This window comes from Spermophilus citellus, assembly GCF_964194105.1.
Source record: "Spermophilus citellus genome assembly, chromosome: 4".
Lineage (NCBI taxonomy): Eukaryota > Metazoa > Chordata > Mammalia > Rodentia > Sciuridae > Spermophilus > Spermophilus citellus.
The window spans coordinates 205,756,269-205,774,753 of NC_138185.1; the positions used below are offsets into that span (position 1 = coordinate 205,756,269).

Genomic DNA, 18,485 nt, shown 5'->3' on the forward strand with positions numbered 1-18,485 from the left:
GGTTGGATCCTTAGTACCACATAAAAATAAATAAAGGTCTTGTGTCCATCTACAACTAAAAAAAAAAAAAAAAAAAATTGTTGTACTCAAAGGATAATAGGCCTTAGGCCTTATCTGAAATCTATATTTTATAAAGACAAGTATTGTAATAAGAAAAATTAGAAAAATTAGATTTTTATTAAGTACAGATCCAAATTTAATGTTCAAGTTCCTTAATCTTTTCATATTCTCTACTAAAACACTGAAAATCACAGAATTGTTTAATTACAATTTTCAAAAATTATTTTGCTACTGTAAAATATAGATAATCAAGACATATACTTCATTAAGATATTTAAACAAATAGAAATTAATTCTTGTACTATAGAAAAATCTGATGTATTAAACTGGAGTTCCCAGTCATACTGGTCTATACCCAAAGATGCACTATATTTGATGTTGTTTCCTAGGAATACACAAATATTATATCAGAATCTTTATGTTAAAAATGTTAGTTGGTATTAAAAGTGGTTCTGCTCAAGATTTTCTGTTAGAAAGTTCCTCTGAAAATATAGCTTGCCTGTAGAGGTTGGCCCCTTTATAATAACATTTATTTATACTTAGTATGATTAATATACTGTCAAATGTTATCTTGGCAGAGAATACTCCACTCAAAATATTTAAAAGGATTAGTTTTCTTCTAATCACTATTAACTGTCATCATAACAGTCTATTTCCTTTATTGCCAAAAATGTTTTGTGTTTATTAATGCAGCAACCTACCTGAAGTATTTATGGAACTACCTGTGCACACAAACTAAAAACCTTTTCATAAGACATGACTGTAATAAGCTTTCTGAGTGGTAATCTGAAAATAAAGGCAGCACATGCTTATAGTTCTGAAGTCCATTCATTAAGGCTGTAACAGGTCAGCTGGCCATTTCTGACCAAGGTAGAAAAGAAAAGAATGGCTACAGACAGGCCTTCAAGATGTTGCCCTAAACATAAAGCAATGTGCACATGCCTCCTGTTGAGCAATACTTACTTTCACAAAAGCCCCACTTCTCATCTGTCTTGTAGTCATAGGTTGTTGCACACCATAGTCTGCCATCTTCCCTTCCATCTGATGTACATTCTTCATATTCTTTATCCAGGAAAAGAAAAGGGAAATGGCAAGGCTCCCCATGTGCTGTGCCTTCAATGGCAGTCAAGGCTGGAAAGAAAAGAAATAAAATCAAAATATGAACTACAACTTTGATATTCATGGATTCAATACTGTTGCTTTCAGTTCTTAGAATTTGAAGGTGAAGATACATGATATATGAATGGTAAAGGGGAACATAATAGACCAGTGCTGATTTTGATTAGGGCCTGAGGTTGAGTCAACACAATGAACATGATTAGCTGACAACTCACATTTAGATCTAGCTTAAACTTTTGAGATAAAACCTTAGAAAAGTGTGCCATAAAACTCCTGCCCAACAAGTGAGCAAAAATTAGGCAAAATACAACTGAAAAAAATTACACTGCTCAGTAGAACTCCTTTTTTTCTGAGTATCATGAACATTTCTTTAATAATATAAAATTATACAAGGAAAATGCTCCCCAATGCAAGTTAATCACTCACATACTTGTCTGTGATCCCACAACATTTTGGTAGAGCACTTACCATATGTTCAGAGTTTTTTTTTTTTTTTTTAAACCATAATCTAGCTCCCACTAAATTTTTTACATGATGCCTCTCATTTAAGGTAATAAGAATTCAAGAGATCACAGCTGCTATTGTTATTCTTAGCACTCTTGCTCTGAAAGATTGGAAAGCATCCCTCTTTCCTTTCTACTGTAAAAAAGAGCATGTCCTAACATAGTAATTTAAAAAATATTTTCAGTAAGTTATGAAACATAAAATGAATTTCAAATGGTTTATCACCATGCAGATGTCATTCATCATCCTAGTAATCACTGACCAGAGGCAAATTACTTCTTCACTTTTGATCTGTCCATGTTTTAAAGAAATTATCTCTAATGGAATGAACAGGCAAATTATCCTTTAGCAACAATCTGTGAGAAGTCATTCTGAATACAGATTTCTGAAAAGGGCATTCCTATGCATTGCTACTAGATCCAAATCTGCTTTGGAAAGACAGAATCTGTAGAACTGCAGCTTGTAAACTGAATTTCAAATCAAATAGCATATGATGGTTTAAAAGAACATTTATTTTTTTCTATAATAGAAAATTTTGTCTTAAAAAACAAATAGCTTATTATAGAAATTCTAGTTCACCAAGCTTATACTTTTGTATGAAATAATTATTTCATGTGATAAAACTGTACAGCAAAAATTAGACAAAAAGATTTTGGCAACAATAGGTTTTAGCCTACTGCTGATTCATCACTAGCTGAAGCAGAAAGAACCTCCAGGATGCACCTGCTTCAATATAATCAAAACTGAAAGTTGTTAAAATAATGTGTTTATTAGCAAATTACTAGAAAGAGAATGTTGAGTCTCTAAGCTAATTCTCCAAGCAAAATTACAATATGGAAACTGTTACTACTTTTTTTTTTTTTTTTTTTTTTTTTTTGGTACTGGGGATTGAACCCAGGGTTATGGGGTACCCTACTAATGAACAATATCACTAGCCCTTTTAAAATTTTATTTTGAAACAGGGTCTTGCTAAGTTGCCCAGGCTGACCTTAAATGTGTGATCTTCCTACTTCAGCCTCATAAGTAGCTGGGATTACAGGCATGTGCCACTACATGCAGCTTAAAAAATTTTAAACTTGTCTTAAAAATTTTGAAGTTACTGACTGGGATGTCCTAATTTCAAATCACTTATCTCAAGTAAAAATTCCTCACAATAGTGTTAATTTCACTATTAATTTTTTTCCATGGAGAGAGTCTGCAATGATTTCAAAGCTATTCTTTTAAAAACCTGTACAAGAATAATTATCAGTTTTAGAAACAAGGTATTCACTCTTTTGGTATGATGAAGTTGGTTATCTATGCAATTTAAAATAGTGATGGCTAGCAACCAAATCTGACACTTAAAATGAAAGGGGAAAATATGTCATTAAGTAAGTTCTGTAGTTTTGTGTAAAACTTCAGATTTTCTAGATAAGAAATCATATTTTGGGTCTATGATAATGACAGTATCACAATCTATTTAACATTAAGAGTAAGATTCTGGGGGAAGGGGATTAGCAAGGATGGTGGAATGTGATGGTCATCATTATACAAAGTACATGTATGAAAACTTGAATTGGGTGTCAACATACCTTACATACAAACAGAGATATGAAAAATTGTGGTATATATGTGTATTAAGAATTGTAATACAAAAAAGTATATGTATAATGGCATAAATTGAAGTGAACATACTTTATATACAGAGATACAAAAAATTGTGCTCTATATGTGTAATAAGGATTATAATGCATTCCACTGTTGTCATGTATTTAAAAAATAATAAAATCAATAATAAGAAATAAATCAAATATTAAAAAAAGAGTAAGATCCTTAATTTGTGGCACATAAGAAATTATTGTATTGCTTTATATTTAAACTAGTAGAAATCTGCTCTTGCAAATTCAATTAAAATTATGCAAGATGGTATTCCTGTGCACAGGAATGGTGGTGCACACCTGTAAAAATCTCAGCAAATTGGGAGACTGAGTATTGCAAGTTCAAAGCCAGCCTCAACAACTTAGTAAGGCCCTGAGCAACTTAGTGACACCCTGTCTCATCACTGAAAAAAAAAAAAAAAAAAAAGGGCTAGGGATGTGCTTCAGTGGTTAAGCTCTCCAGGGTTCAATCCCCAGTACTAAAAGAAAGCAAGCAAGCAAGCTTAAAAAAGTAAAACAATAACAACAAAAAACAAAAACAAAACAAAACTGAAAACACTCAGCTGTCCAGGTACATAAATTAGCACAACTTCTCTAGAAGGGACAGTTAGTCATACTTTTTAGGATTTGAAAGATTCATATCTTTAGATGCAGTTTTCCTACTTTTAGGATCATTACTTACAGAAAGCTCCCACAAGTATTCAAAGAGATTACATGTAAGAGAGATCTGTACAGTATTGTAATTTTAAAAATATAAGACTGAATAGAAAATTAGAAGTTCATTGAACCAGAGAAAAGGAAATAAAGGGAAGGGTGGGAGGATGAGAACAGAAAATACAGAATTTTTCCTATCCTTATATATGAATACACAACCAATGTAACTCCACATCTTATACAACAATAATAATGGGATCCTAATTGAAACAAGTTCTTCTTACTATGTATATATAGTATGTCAAAATATACTCTACTGTCACATGCATCTAGAAAGAATAAATAAAAAGAAAAGAAATTCCACAACATAGAAGCATTCATAAAACTCCACTGTTAAATGAGTCATCAATTCAATTTAAAAAAATCAACCTTAAAAAAAAAAACCTCAAAGGTCTACTAATAGAGGAGATTGGTCACATCAACTTTGGCACAGCTCTAAATAGAAATGTGGGTATTATCAACACTGAGGGAATTAAAGATAACTAGAGAGTAGTGTAGACAGGTAAAAGGACAGAAGGCTGAATCCCGAGTCTCATGTTTCAATATTAGGCAGATAAAGGAATCAGCAGCTAAGTAAAGTAAAGAAAGGATCTTCAGAGATGGGAACAAATAGTGGTAAGGCATTACTAAGATGAGGACCAAGAAATGACCAGGTATCCACCAATTACAACGTGACTGGTGAAGGGATGATTTAGTGGTCTGGGAGGGGACTAACACCTCTTAGAACTGGATTAGAGAATAGGAATACAGGAAGTGAAATCAGTGATTACAGACCACTCTCTCAAGAAATTATGCTATCAAGGGAGTAGAGAAATAGGGTGGTACCTGGAAGGGTACAGGTTTTTTATTTTAATGTAAAACATAGCATGTTTGAATGCTGAAGGAAATAATTTTGAGAGAAAAATATAAATGTGGCTAGATTGTTGTTATATATATTGATTTAAATGTCTGGGGAATATAAACATACCCTGTCCTCATTTTTTATTGTAAAATCAAAACACAGCAAACCCTAAAAGTTAATTTGATCTATATGAATAAACACAAGAAATTTACTTTGCAAAGTTCCCACTTTGAGAACATTCACAGTGTTATTAAAGATTGATATTGTATCTATAAGTTTAGATCAGTGTTCTGTTAAATAGAAGAAAATGAACTATTCATGCTGCTTGTTTGAGGCAATCTCATTCATTAAAACATAGTAGTGGGGCTGTGGTTGTGGCTCAATAGTAGAGCGCTCACCTAGCACACATGAGGCTCGATCCTCAGCACCACATAAAAATAAAGGTATTGTGTCTACCCACAACTAATATATATATATATATATATATATATATATATATATATATATATATATATATGTGTGTGTGTGTGTGTGTGTGTGTGTAATATATATATATACACACACATATGTATATATTTAAATTATATATAATTTTTAAAAAACATAGTAGTCAGTAGCATCTAATTCAAATGTATTTGTAGTCAAATATAACTAGAAAATAGTTTGTGTTAAAAGTTACAAATCTCAAGACAATTGTAAAAGTGTTTACCAATTTTATTAAAACATCAAGATAAAAGCTCCATCAACAAACTGATCATCTCATACACACACACACACATACATCCCCAGAGTACTGAAACAAAACACCTGTGTAGATGATTTAAGGGAAATCACAGTTGTCATACTTGATTTAAAGTAAATGGGGCAGCATGATCTCACTCATGTGGAATCTAAAATGCTGATCTCTTAAGTAGAGAGGAGAATGAATGGTGGCTGCAAGAGGCCAGGGTGGTTGTGATTGGGGTGGTGGGGGAAAGGTCAAAGGATATATAATTATAGTTAGATAGGAGGATAAATTTCAAGAAATCTATTGTATATGATGTACAAAGTACATCAAGAAGACTATGATCAATGATATATTATTATTTTGAAAAATGTTTGAGGGATGTGTGCTCTTATCATAAAAATGACAATGTGAGGCAAAGCCCTGGTTAAAAATTAGCTAGATTTCACCATTCCACAATGTTATGGGTACTTCAAAACATTGTTATACATAACAAAGCATACAATATTATCTGTCAATGTAAAAAATTTAAAAATAAATGAATGAATGAATGAAAATAAAGCAAATGGTCTAGGCCAAATGAAGCAGTATTATTGTTGCCTGGGAATCTGTCCTAGTAATACTTAGGGGAAAATACCAATGTTACAGGCAGATTACTTTGCCTGTAAAGTTGTGAACTGCTAAACACAGTTGAAAAACTATATTTGTAAACAAACACGCTACATTAAGGGAGTCATTGCTTTATAGATGAAAATGTATTTTTCAGTAGAAAAATGAACTATGATGTGGCATATGAACAAAACATCAGAGTTCATAAAAACCTCAACTCTGTATGAAAAGAAACTGATCATTTAAAAATGGAAATAGAAACAAGTACTGGCCCAATACCCAGTACAAAGTGACAAACTTCATAACAATCAGATGACAACATAGCCCAAAGCCATACAGAGTAAAACTTGTTGGGGGGGAAAAATGTTATTTAAGAACAATGAGTTTCTCTACACATTGGCTTGACAGGTAATTTAAATTTCAGAGGCCCTGGTGGGAGTGAGCATGCCTTGGTTTTCCTTAAGAATGATTTTCTAAAAGAGTTTTCTTGCACAAATAATTTCTTATAAAAGCAAACAAAAGTCAAAGTCTTTTCTATTAAAGCCTGGACCCCCTGCAGGCCCAGCCTATGCTTCCCTTCTCTTCAACCTTTTTTTTTTTTTTTTGCTTATTAGGTGAAAGGTCATTCTTTTCCTGCCATCCCTACTAAGCAAAAGGTAGACATGCTGAAGCCAGATTTAAAGATAGGTAGTTAGTGTAGTTAGGTAAATCAGGTCTAATATCCAGTAAGATAAAGAAAATGGAGACCATTATCAAATGGAGTTCAGGAAACCAGAACAGCAATTGGGGAAATTGAAATGTTAATGTCCCCTAGGCCCAAACCCATCCTAAGGAACTGAAAGTAGCAGCTCCCAGCAAACAGAGAGACACTAATCAAACCCTTCCTGCACAGATTACTCCTCCGGTCCACCTATCTCCCACCTTTTGGCCTTCCCTCAATCACTGCAGGATTGAGGGAAACAAAGGACAGGAATGTGGAAGGACTAAAAGAAGACCTTAGCTATAAAAAAGAGAAGACCTCCCCCTTCCATGGATTTTGGGTCCCCTTCTTCCTCCAGGGAGGTCTTTTCTGCTGTCCTTTAATAAAGCTTCCACTTTCCACTCTACACTTGCCTTAGCGAGCTTCTCTGGTGTTATACTTCAGCATTATTGTTTCTTGTCACTGGTAAACAGCGGTAACAATGCCATTCTGTTACTCAACCAACTTGCTTCCTTTGGAACCCGATTTAGTTAAGTTTAAATTCAATTCTCTTTGTGCCACTGAAATATTTCATGATGCTGGTTATTCTATTTAATTATTCTTTTTTTTTAGTTTTTAAAACTATAAAGATAATGTGTTTATTTTAGGAGATAATCCTAACAGAAATGTGTACCAAATTAAAGTGTAGAGTGTAGAGTGGAAGGCTTTATTAAAGGATAGCAGAAATAGCACAAATTAAAGAAAAATCAGTCATCTTTATCTACCACTTCAAATTCTTTTTCTCCACAGGTAAGGATAGTTAACAGAAAATAAATTTTGGACTGTTTTCATGCGTAAACACGAAAAAAAAAAGGGGCCTTTTTTTCATATAAAGGATCTGTGATGTTTTATTTTGTGTCTTAATGAATCAAATCATGATGCCCAGATATTTGGTCAAATATTATTCTCAATGTTTCTGGAAGGTGACACTTGGGTGTGATTAACATTTATTTCATTTTAATACTTTGTGGTACTAAGGATATAATCCAGGGGTACTTTGCCATAGAGCTATATCCCCAGCCTTTTTTTAAGACAAAGTCTTGCTAAGTTGCTTAGGGCTTTGCTCAACTGCTGAAGTTGTCCTCATACTTGCACTTGTCCTGCCTCAGCCCCCAAGACCCTGGATTACAGGTGTGCACCCTGTGCTCAATGAGAAAATATTTAAATTGGTGGACTCTGAGTAAAGTAGATTACCCTCTGTAATGTGGGTCAACCTTATCTAATCAATAAGTACTAATTGGAACAAAGACCAACCTCTCCAGAACAAGAGATATGTTAGCAGACTGCCTGTGGTTCTGTTTCTCTAAAGAATTCTAATAATACAGGATCATACTAAGTGAATGTGTTTATCAGCTTTTTGCTGCTGTGACCAAAATACCTGACATGAACAACTTGGAGGAGGTAAGACTTATTTTGGCTTGTAGTGTCAAAGGTCCCAGTTAATGGTGCCAACTTCACTGAAGAAACATCATGACGAAAGGGCATGGGAGAGGAAAGCTGTATCAGTTCATGGCAGCTACGAAGTGGGGGCAGGGGACTCTAGAGACTGATGCAGTCCCTAAGGCCAAAACCCAAGTGACCTACTTCTTGCTCCCGCCTCCCTATCATTTTCTTCATTTCCCAGTAAGTCCATTCAAATGATTAATCCATCAAATGGATTAATTCACTGATGAAGCCAGAGCCCTTACAATCCAATCTTTTCACCTCTGAATACTGTTGCATTGCTTTTTGTGGGACATTCCAGTTTCAAATATAGCAGGGAATTGTTTTACAATATGATGTTTTTACTTACTGTATCACTGACATTCTTCCAGAGACCGAAAGGACAGATATGGCAGAGTTCTACTAGTGTTTCTGCAGGGCTTTTGCTTTTCTAATTCAGGCATTCCTAAGGATCTAGGACCTATAGGTGCAGCTACTATTAGGACTGACCATGTGGAATAAACATGGGGATGAAGTCAATCTACTAAGGAGGCTGAACAAGGGAGAAAGAGAGCTGGACCTCCTGATGGCAAAAGCCCCTAAACATCTACCTATTGCCTACTTAGGGAGCTTTGTTTTTGCAAGCCAAATAAACCTTGATTTCTGCCTCTGTTTGATGAACTTTATTTGTAACCAACCATGTTCTTTTTAAAATGGCTACAAGTACTCTATAGCAGGGAATACCACAATGTAATCAATCCTCTCTTGATGGCTATTCGTTCATTTTCAACAAATGTTAATTGTTATGAAAATAGCTAACACAGAGGTCTATTATCCTTTGAAAAGCCTGCTTATATGGTAGGCCCTTGGATGGTGTCTGGGAATTTAAGAATTTGGGAGAGTTCCTACCATTCTAACTTATGAAAGTTACTTACTGTGCCTAAATTGCTTGTATAAATGTGCAGTTTATGTTCAATACCTGTTTCTGCCTCATGTATCTTTTTCCTATGCTGATTTTTCTTTGCATACTTTTACTATAATAAATCATAATCAAAAGACAGTAGAATGAATTGGACATAACTTTCCTATGTGAATACATGACCAGTTTAACTCCACATCATGTACAACCACAAGAATGGGAAGTTATATTACATGTATGTGTAATATGTTAAAATACACTCTTTTGTCTTGTATATCTAGAAAGAACAAATAAAAAATAAAAAATAACGTGGAACAACAACAACAAAAAACCCAATAATAATCAAATCCTATTTCGTTCTAGCAAATTATCAAACCTTGGGATGGTCTTGGGTACCCAAGGTACAGCTACCAACAGAAGTGGGATTTGATCATGACCCAGACTCACTGAACTATGGTGAAAATATGTTTTGAAAGAGGAAGGATAAAGGATGGCATGTAATGATTCTCCAGTGTCCGGGTGGCTAGAGTCAACTATGATACGAGGTTGTAGCTGAGTGGCTGGCTGTTATCAGAGGTAAAAGTACGTGTGGGATCTGAAAATGACAGAACCAACTTCAGAAAGGTTAGTTTGCTTTGGCTGCTGTTAGCCCCAAGGCCCCACGGCCCCACAGTTAAACTGAGGGGAAAAGCAGAGTAGCCCAGGTGATGTGTGATGTCTTTGGTTTTTATCTTCCCTCCAATGGAGGAAAAAGGACCCTAAAGTTCCCCAGGGTAGGCCTAAATGTTAAAATTTTGCATCCTTCTCTTTTAGTAGGGGGAGAAACATCAAGTGCAGGGCTGAGGCAAAATTTTAGTTAAACAGGGGTGGGGTTGGGGAAAGTGGGAGGAGGAAACACTCCAGCAGCTTTTTCCAGCCTAGCTGCTGCTGTTGCTGTTGTAGCCTCCCTCCCTCCACTGCACTGCAGCCTGTCTCTGGCAGCTATAAGGTTAAGGTAGCAAATGCTGAAGTGACTACTCAGAGGTTGAGTAAACTGTATAAGAAGGGAAAAAATGGATATTTTTAGTGGTTTATATATCTGGATATAAGATAAAAATTAAAATGTTAAACATTTATGATTTCATAAATACTAGAGGAGTCCTCAAGGGAAGTGACAAAAAAAGAAATGTGTCAGTGGGACATAAATTCCTTGCTTTCTGCCATCAGTGGCTGTGTTGTTAAGCTCTGAGTACTAGAAACAGAATAGTCTCTGTAGCTGATCATTCTGCTATGGAATTTGGATTTTTCCTTATTGAAGTGTCTGGAAATAGGGAGATAACAAGAAGAAGAGATGCTCTATAAATGAAGATATACTTTTGGAGTTTTCAAAAACTGGTTTTAATTTCCTGATGAATTCTGGTGAGAGTTGAGGTATGATGTTTAAAGGCTGATGATTTTCCAGCCTGATGAGTATATTTTTGAGTGGGACAATTTGGACTCTTTAAGATTGACTAGACAGGGGCTGTGATTGTGGCTCAGTGGTAGAGCATTCGCCTAGCATGTGCGAGGCCCTGGGTTTGATCCTCAGCACCACATAAAAATAAATAAATAAAATAAAGATATTGTGTCCAACTAAAAAATAAATATTAAAAAAAAAAAAGATTGACTAGACAAAGGAGCCCAGAAAAGCCTGCTTATCAACTGAACTTCCTGGCTCTGGAGCATTTCACCTCTGTTACGACTGAAGAAAAGTTGGCTTTTTTTTTTAATCCTGAATTGATTGACCTTAATTTCCAGATCTAAAACCTGACCTAAACTGCCTGGTGTAAGCTATCAGCCTCAGGATGAGCTGAATGCAAGCATAGGCTCAATGAAGAGAACTCAGAATCTGCAACTCTGTTCATTTAGGACACTTCTCTTTTTGCTTGGCGGGACTGTCTGAGTCATATAAAAATGCCCACAGAAAAAGCTTGTTCTCTGAAGGGACCAGTTGAAATTCAGCTGCAGACTGGCTACGTATTTCTGATATTGAGACTGATGGCATTCTGAACATGTGATTACTGCCAAAAGTTCCAAGTTGGGAGAATGTCCATTACAGAAATCCTCTACTCTGAAGAGGTCAATCTGACTCCCTCTCAAAGCATGTCTCACTGTTGCTGACTCTTGTATTTGTTTTCCTTATTAGCTGAAGTTACAAAAATGGACTAACACACAACACAGCTTCCCTCACTCCTTCCTGCTCCACACCCTTCCATGAAATCTGATTTATTAAGTATGGTTGTCCTTTGAAAGGAACTGTTCTTTTCTAGGCTGCTCCTTGGACAAATGATAAGGATGAAAGGGGTGTGAGGATATGATGTAAACCCATTCTGAATGTTTTGCAAATTCAAAATTTTGCTTTGAAAAATTTCTGAACATCAACTTTCTGGCAACATTGTATAAAAATGCTTTTCTCTGAAGATGTTTTTGTCCTTCTAGTACACCTGCTTCTCTGACAAAAGTTATGGATGAGATTAGGGGAAGACCGAAAAAATGTAAATTATGATCTCTTAATAGAAACACTGATTTTGTAACAACTGAGGAATATAAACTGAAGCCCCTGATCTGGGGAAACAAGAAGGAGGTAAGATAGCATTAGTGATTTTTGTTTTTCAAAACTATTCCAGAAGTTTCTACTGCTTCCTAAAGGAAAACTCTGTGTGTCTTTCCAAACTGTTGGGAAAGTGACTGAATTCACACCTTGGAATCTATGATTATACCTGACAGGGCTGACTATGAAAAATAGAAGGTGTCCCAGCCCTTGCACTTTTCATGAAGACAATATGCAGCTGTGGTCGAGACTCATGAGTTAGATAAATTAGGTCACAGCAAAACAAGTGGAATCTACTGGCAGTCCCTGTGAAACCAGGGACTGGACTAATTATTTGGGCTGGAGTACGAAGCCTAGGATAAGCTGCCCAAGGTGGGAAGCCACATTGTAGCCTAATGTATGTCTTGCTTGAGGTGCCCAACAATTGTAAACTCATTGTTTCCAGGGTTAACACAGGTACCCTGTGGGACTGAACTCCTAACACTGCCTCAGTCTTGGAAGGCTTTCAGGTCAGCCTCACCTCACTGGCTACCAGTCATGCTGTGCCTGAACTGATGCTCTGGGACAGGTTAAAGAAGGATTAATACAGAAACTTGAGGAGGAAGCCATCTGGCTTTCTAAGATAGACATATTACAATTAACAGGATTTGTTTCAACTGGCTAAGTACAGGACTTAGCCAGCTAAGTAGAGGACTAAAGGGCATAACTGAAATCAATACAGAAGGTTGGCCTCACTACTGCCTGGGACTTACTGAGAATAAGTTTGCTGTAAAGACACCTTGGTCAGTGATCAAGGGGCAGACCAGGCAGAGAAGAGTTAAAGTACCAGGTCTAAACTTCTATCCTTGAAAAGGCCTACTTATAAGGGTTGCCTTTCTAATCTGTGAAATTAGAGTTCTGGTGAGTTCCCACCATTCTAATTGATAAGAATGACTCACCCAAACTGTACAAACAGTAAGGCTTATGCTGAACACCTGCTTTCCTTCTGAGAGTCCGAAATTTTTGGCATATGCCAGGTAGAAGGTGCCAATTTAACTTGTCCTCAAGAAAAACTCCAGGTACTGGATCTCCAATGAGCTTCCCTGATAGAAAATATCTAACATGTGTTACTGCAACTTTTGCTGGGGAAATTAAGCACATCCTGTGTGATTCTACTGGGAGAGGACTCTTGAAAGCTTGCGTCCAGTTTTCCCCAGACTTCACCCTATGCACCTTTTCCTTGGCTGATTTTGTTTCTTTTCCTGTAACAAATCACAGCTGTGACTACAACTACACACTGAGTGCTTTGAGTCTTTATTGTGAATTACTGAGTCTGTGGCTGTGGTCTTAGGGATCTCTAATACAGTTGAAAATAAGTGTAAGATGTTCAAGAAACAGTAAAAAGGCAAGTGTGGCTGGAGTCATGCAAATAAAGCTGGACAGAGGAAGGGTCTTATCATGTAAAGGTAGTAAAGGTAAGTTTGGATTCTGCGTATGACAGGAAGCCACGGGAGGTTTTTGAGCAGAAAGAAGGATCAGTGCAGCTGCAGTCAGGGATCTGAAAGAGTGAAAGCAGGGAGGCCAGACAGGAAGCTCTCATATCCAGAAACTCTTCAGTCATCCCTTGGTAGTTCAGGAACTATTTTAGAAAGGGGAAATATAAGTTTATCTTTAAGGATGAGCAGAAATTTGGTAGATGGATTTGTTTAAGGAGTGAGGAAGGCATTTTAAGCACAGGGGAGAGAACCTGAACAAAGGCCCAAGGCATAAACTGAAGGGTGTAGGTAAGGAACAGTGAGGGGTTTAGTCCTATTGAGAAAGGATGCTTGGGGAAAGAGCTGCAGATGAGTTTACAGAAGGCAACTGATATGTCAGACTTTTAAGACTCTGTGAATCATGCTAAGGAGTTGCACTTCATCTCATAAGGCAGATGGAGAGGTTATGACTGATTGTAACGGGTCAAACTTGGGTTTCAGTAAGCTTAATAATGACAGCAACTAAATGAGGGGCTGACAAAAACAGCAAGTTTAGAAGTAATTGTCATATAACCCAATTCTAAAGCATTCTGAATTGCATACACACAAAGCCATGCATAAATAATCTATTATATATGTATAAGAATAAAAGCCTTGGGCTGGGGTTGTGGCTCAGTGGTAGAGCACTCGCCTAGCATGTGTAAGACACTGGGTTTAATCCTCAGCACCACATAAAAATAAATAAATAAAGGTATTGTGTTCAACTACAACTAAAAAAATTTTTTTTTTAAAAAGAATATAAGCCTTTTCATATACTAAGAAGAAATTAAAATGAATCTCTGTCATTAATGAAGACTAAAACAAATGAAAACACATCTAAACATTTGTCAAGTTGTTGGTATAACAAAGAATTACTCAAGTGATTTTAAAACACTTATAAATCCCTACTAAAACATGTACTAAGGACAAAAAAATATAAAGAAATCTCAGACTGCTTTCAGTGGCCCCATGGTCAGTGGTAAGGTTGTTGCTGTTAGTTTGAAACTATACATACATATAGATTAGGACAAAGCAATATAACATTGATGTCATCAGGTACTAAGAATTCCAGCACCAACAAAAACTAACACAAACATAAAAGGAAACAAATAGAGGTCTGGAATGACAGAAAAGCTAGTGGTAGTTCTGCAATCTGTTCTGTCCTCTTACTGGCTCAAGAAATAGAGATGACTTGACCAAATTACCTTAGAAACATGCTAATGAGACACATTCTGGCAAGCACATTAAAAGTACTACAGGAACAATGCTTAGTTACTGAATGCTTTAGCCGGATAGATTTGGTCTATCTAGATTGCTTATTATGCATGATCCTGGGAGGTATACTACAGACATAACTACCCAGAAAATGTAAAAAATTACACAATTATCAAGAACATACTACAGATGTCTCATAATTAAAATAGCCCTTTTGTAGAAATGATATTCCACATGCATCACTTAGAGGTCTTATATGTTAAAACCTGGGCCACAGCTCATCCTAAATCGAGGCAAGAAAGCATATGGGCACAGCTCTGGCAGTCATGAACTTCTCTTTGCTTTGTCTTGTGACAATTATCTTTTTTGAAAATATTCAAAGATAAGAGCTCTTACTGTTCTCAGTTCAATTTGTCAACCCAACCCTTTCTATCATCTCACCAATAATGTTTAATTTAAATTGGAAGTATTAGTGTGAATATTTCCTAACACTATCTACCAAAACTTAGTGGACATACACATCTTTTGAGGCCTAAACTGTGAAATATAACTCATGAAAATAACTCAGGTTCCTTGGAGAAACACTGATATTAATTTCTGGGTTTGGAAATGTATTAAGATGAGTTGGAGACTTCTTGGCCTGCCTGAAAAAAAAAGTTAAGAAAGTTAAAAAGTTGTGAAAAAGTTATGAAAGTCAAAAGAACAAAGGAATAAATTTAAAATGATTCCCAAAGGCCAAACATGGGATGATTTGAGCAACAAAAAGAATGACTATAATATGGTGAAACATAAATACATAAAAATCTATGAATTTGTAATGATCCTTGTGATATTTTGAAATGTATGTTTGGCAATCCTCTCAGTTTCCTCACACAGTTCCTAAAACCCTCAGAATCTCTGGTTTGATAAAGTATCTTCTGTATGCTAAAGAGATGAATGGAGGCTTGGGGGCTCCTGGACATTTATGAGAGCTTATTGCCAGGGGAACCATGTGATTAGAGGGTTAGAATTTTAAGTCCCACCCTTCAGAGGGGCTGAAGATTGAGCTACACATAAATGAGTGGAAAATGAGTTATCACCCATGCTTACATAATGAATCTTCCACAAAAACCTCAAAAGACTGAGTTCTGAAAGCTTCTGGATTGTTGAACACACATAAGTTCCTAGTGGAGAGCACACCTAGAGAGGGTAGGAAAGCTGTGTTTTCTTTTATTACTCACTTTTTGCATCATGTCTATTTGTGCTCTTCATCCATATCCTTTATAAGATCCTTTATGATAAATGGGTAAATGTGTTTTTCTGCATTCTTTCAGCTGCTCTAGTAAATTACCTGAACCCAAAGAGGAGATCATGGGAATTCCAGTTTACGACTGCTAATCAGCTCAGGCACAACAACTTAAGGCTTGCAACTGGCATGTGAAGTGGGAGGAGGGAAATACTCTTATGGACTCAGCTCTCAATCTGTGGGATCTGATGCTAGCTCCAGGTAGACTGAGTTAAACGAGAGGACACCCAGATGGTGTCCAATGGGAAGTTTGCTGTCAAATGCCTGGTTGATATGTGCAGAAATATTGCCACATATCTGGTATGAGAAGTGTTTAATGAGTATAGAAAAACACACTTTGTTTTTTATTATCTGTTTTCCCCTATGTCCCCGACAATGCTCAAAAACAAAGCAAAGCAACAAACAATATAAAAATGAAACAAAAAGAAAAAAAAACCCCACACATCTTTGGTCTCTGTTGGAGGGAATCAAATTATTACTTGAAAACATTTCAAGGGAAAATAATCAACAATTTATCCTGCTGGCCCCAATTACCTGAAAAGGGAAAGTTCTCTATAAAAGAATCCCAAGTAACAAATCCAGAAGGAATGGTAGAGAGTATCACTGGTTTGTAACCCAAAATGAAAGACAGGATCCAGAAAACAAACACAAATGGTGGCCTTCTAGGCAAAAGGTCAAAGAGAAAAGGTGGTATGGCTAGATCAAGCTAATGCCAACTGATCTCACTGATGAAACTTAATATCACTAAAAGTGGAACAATTAGATACTATTATATGCCTCCCAATGTAATGCAGTATACCTGTAATAAAAAGCAGAACCAAACATATCCAAGCCTCTAGAGCTAACTTACAGTTTTTAGAATATATAGCAAATAGTAGAATAAACTAAAATAACAATACAAGGATACAACATGCTAGAACCATAATGTGGGAAATCATATAGCATAAAAGACACTATTTTTTTAACAAATAAAATGACACTTAAAAAGAAGGGCAGGACACTGTTATAGATTATGAGAAACTTAAGCTCTTAGCCTGGATACTGATTCAAACAAATCAATTATAAGAAAACATCTGAAACAAGAGGGAAAATTGAACAGTCTGGGTATTAGGTGATAAAGGATAAAAACTAATTTTATGGTTTTGTTAGAAAAAAAATCTTACTTTTAGAGATACATACAACAGTAAAAGAACATGTGGAATCTGCTTTAAAATTCTCTAGAAAAGAAAAAAAATGCAAGGGTATATGGGGTGAAAAGATGAAACTAGAGCAGCAGAATGTTGACAGACGCTGAAGCTGGGCGACAGATAGGTATGAGGGGGTCATTATACCCTCCACTTCTGTGCGTATTTAAAACTCTTCCTAATAAAAAATAAAAAGAAATGAATTAAACTAATACTTGGCAAAAGTTTAAAATAGTAATTCATATTTGGTTGAGGAATGAGAAAAATGTTAGTCTCAAAGGAAGTGAACAGGATTCTTTTTTTGAAAAGTAATTTAATAATTATGTATCATATATATTTTCTTGATTTACATTTAACCCAGCAAAATTTATTTTTAAGAATTCTAAGAAAGCCTAGTGTGGTAGCACACACCTAAATCCCAGCTATTCAGGAGGCTGAGGCACGAGAATTCCAAGTTTAAGGCCAGCCTGGGCAACTTAGTGAGACTCTGTCTCAAAATAAAAGGACTGGTTCAATGGTAGGGCACCCCTGGGTTCAATCCTCAGTACAAAAAAAAAAAAAAAAAAAAAAAAAAAAAGATTCTAAGAATATGATATGCACAAAAATAAATTTAAAATGATCTCACAGTACACAACCTATTTCTAAGCTATGGTAAATTTATATATTTTTTAATAGCTATTAACCATCCAATTGTAAATGACCAATAACATGGGAAAATGTTCATGGCAAGCAGTTAAGTACAAATTGCAGGCCATAAAATAGTATATACATTTTAGCCAAATTTAGTTTTCTTTTTTTAGTTGTAGATGGACACAATATCTTTCATTTTATTTATTTTTATGTGGTGCTGAGGTTTGAACCCATGGTCTCCCATGTGCTAGGCAAACGCTCTACCACTGAACTACGACCCAAGCCCCAAATTTAGTTTTCTTAAAAAGTATTCATATAACTATAAAAAACAACCCATAAGTGTATGCTTCAAAATGTTAATAGCTGTTATTTCTAGTTGATGGAATTAAAATATTTAAAATTTTTTTAAAGATGGTTTTTTCTACTCATGAGTAGGTACATTTGTAGATAAAAAATGAATTTAAATTTTTAAAAGTTCAAATCTAGATCAGTTCCTGAGAGTGGTTAACAATGAAATAATAAATGGCTATGGTGGTGATTTCTGAAATAATAAACTAAATGAAAGAAGGCTGGAAGGATAAGGCAAAGCAGAAAATTGTTTAGAAGAACAGGCATTTAGCTCACACAAAGAAAATTTTAAATTTAAAGGAAGTGTCAAAAAGGAGAAAAAAGCAGATTGTAGTTTACATGTTTATAAAAGCTTCAACTGGAGAGTTATAAATATCTAATACAAAATACCTAGTTATTCTAACAATTCTGAAAAAAGCTGATGTAGTATGATAGACAGTTCTCTATTCTATTTTGTGTTCCACCCTGATAAT

The 18,485-nt window shown here is 35.5% G+C and overlaps 2 protein-coding genes and 1 pseudogene across 3 annotated transcripts in view; all 3 read right to left on the bottom strand.

The window, feature by feature from the left end:
* LOC308648301 (high mobility group protein B1-like) overlaps positions 1-18,485 on the bottom strand; it is a 311,195-nt pseudogene that overhangs the window by 217,921 nt on the left and 74,789 nt on the right. The gene's annotated exons all lie outside the window — the stretch shown is intronic.
* STON2 (stonin 2) overlaps positions 1-18,485 on the bottom strand; it is a 1,178,066-nt gene that overhangs the window by 205,592 nt on the left and 953,989 nt on the right. The window lies entirely within an intron of this gene.
* Positions 1-18,485, bottom strand: part of SEL1L (SEL1L adaptor subunit of SYVN1 ubiquitin ligase) — a 57,934-nt gene that overhangs the window by 32,124 nt on the left and 7,325 nt on the right. Inside the window, exon 4 of the mRNA XM_081291517.1 lies at positions 1,024-1,191. Within this exon, the coding sequence (XP_081147643.1) occupies positions 1,024-1,191 (168 nt within the window). The remainder of the gene's footprint in view (positions 1-1,023; positions 1,192-18,485) is intronic.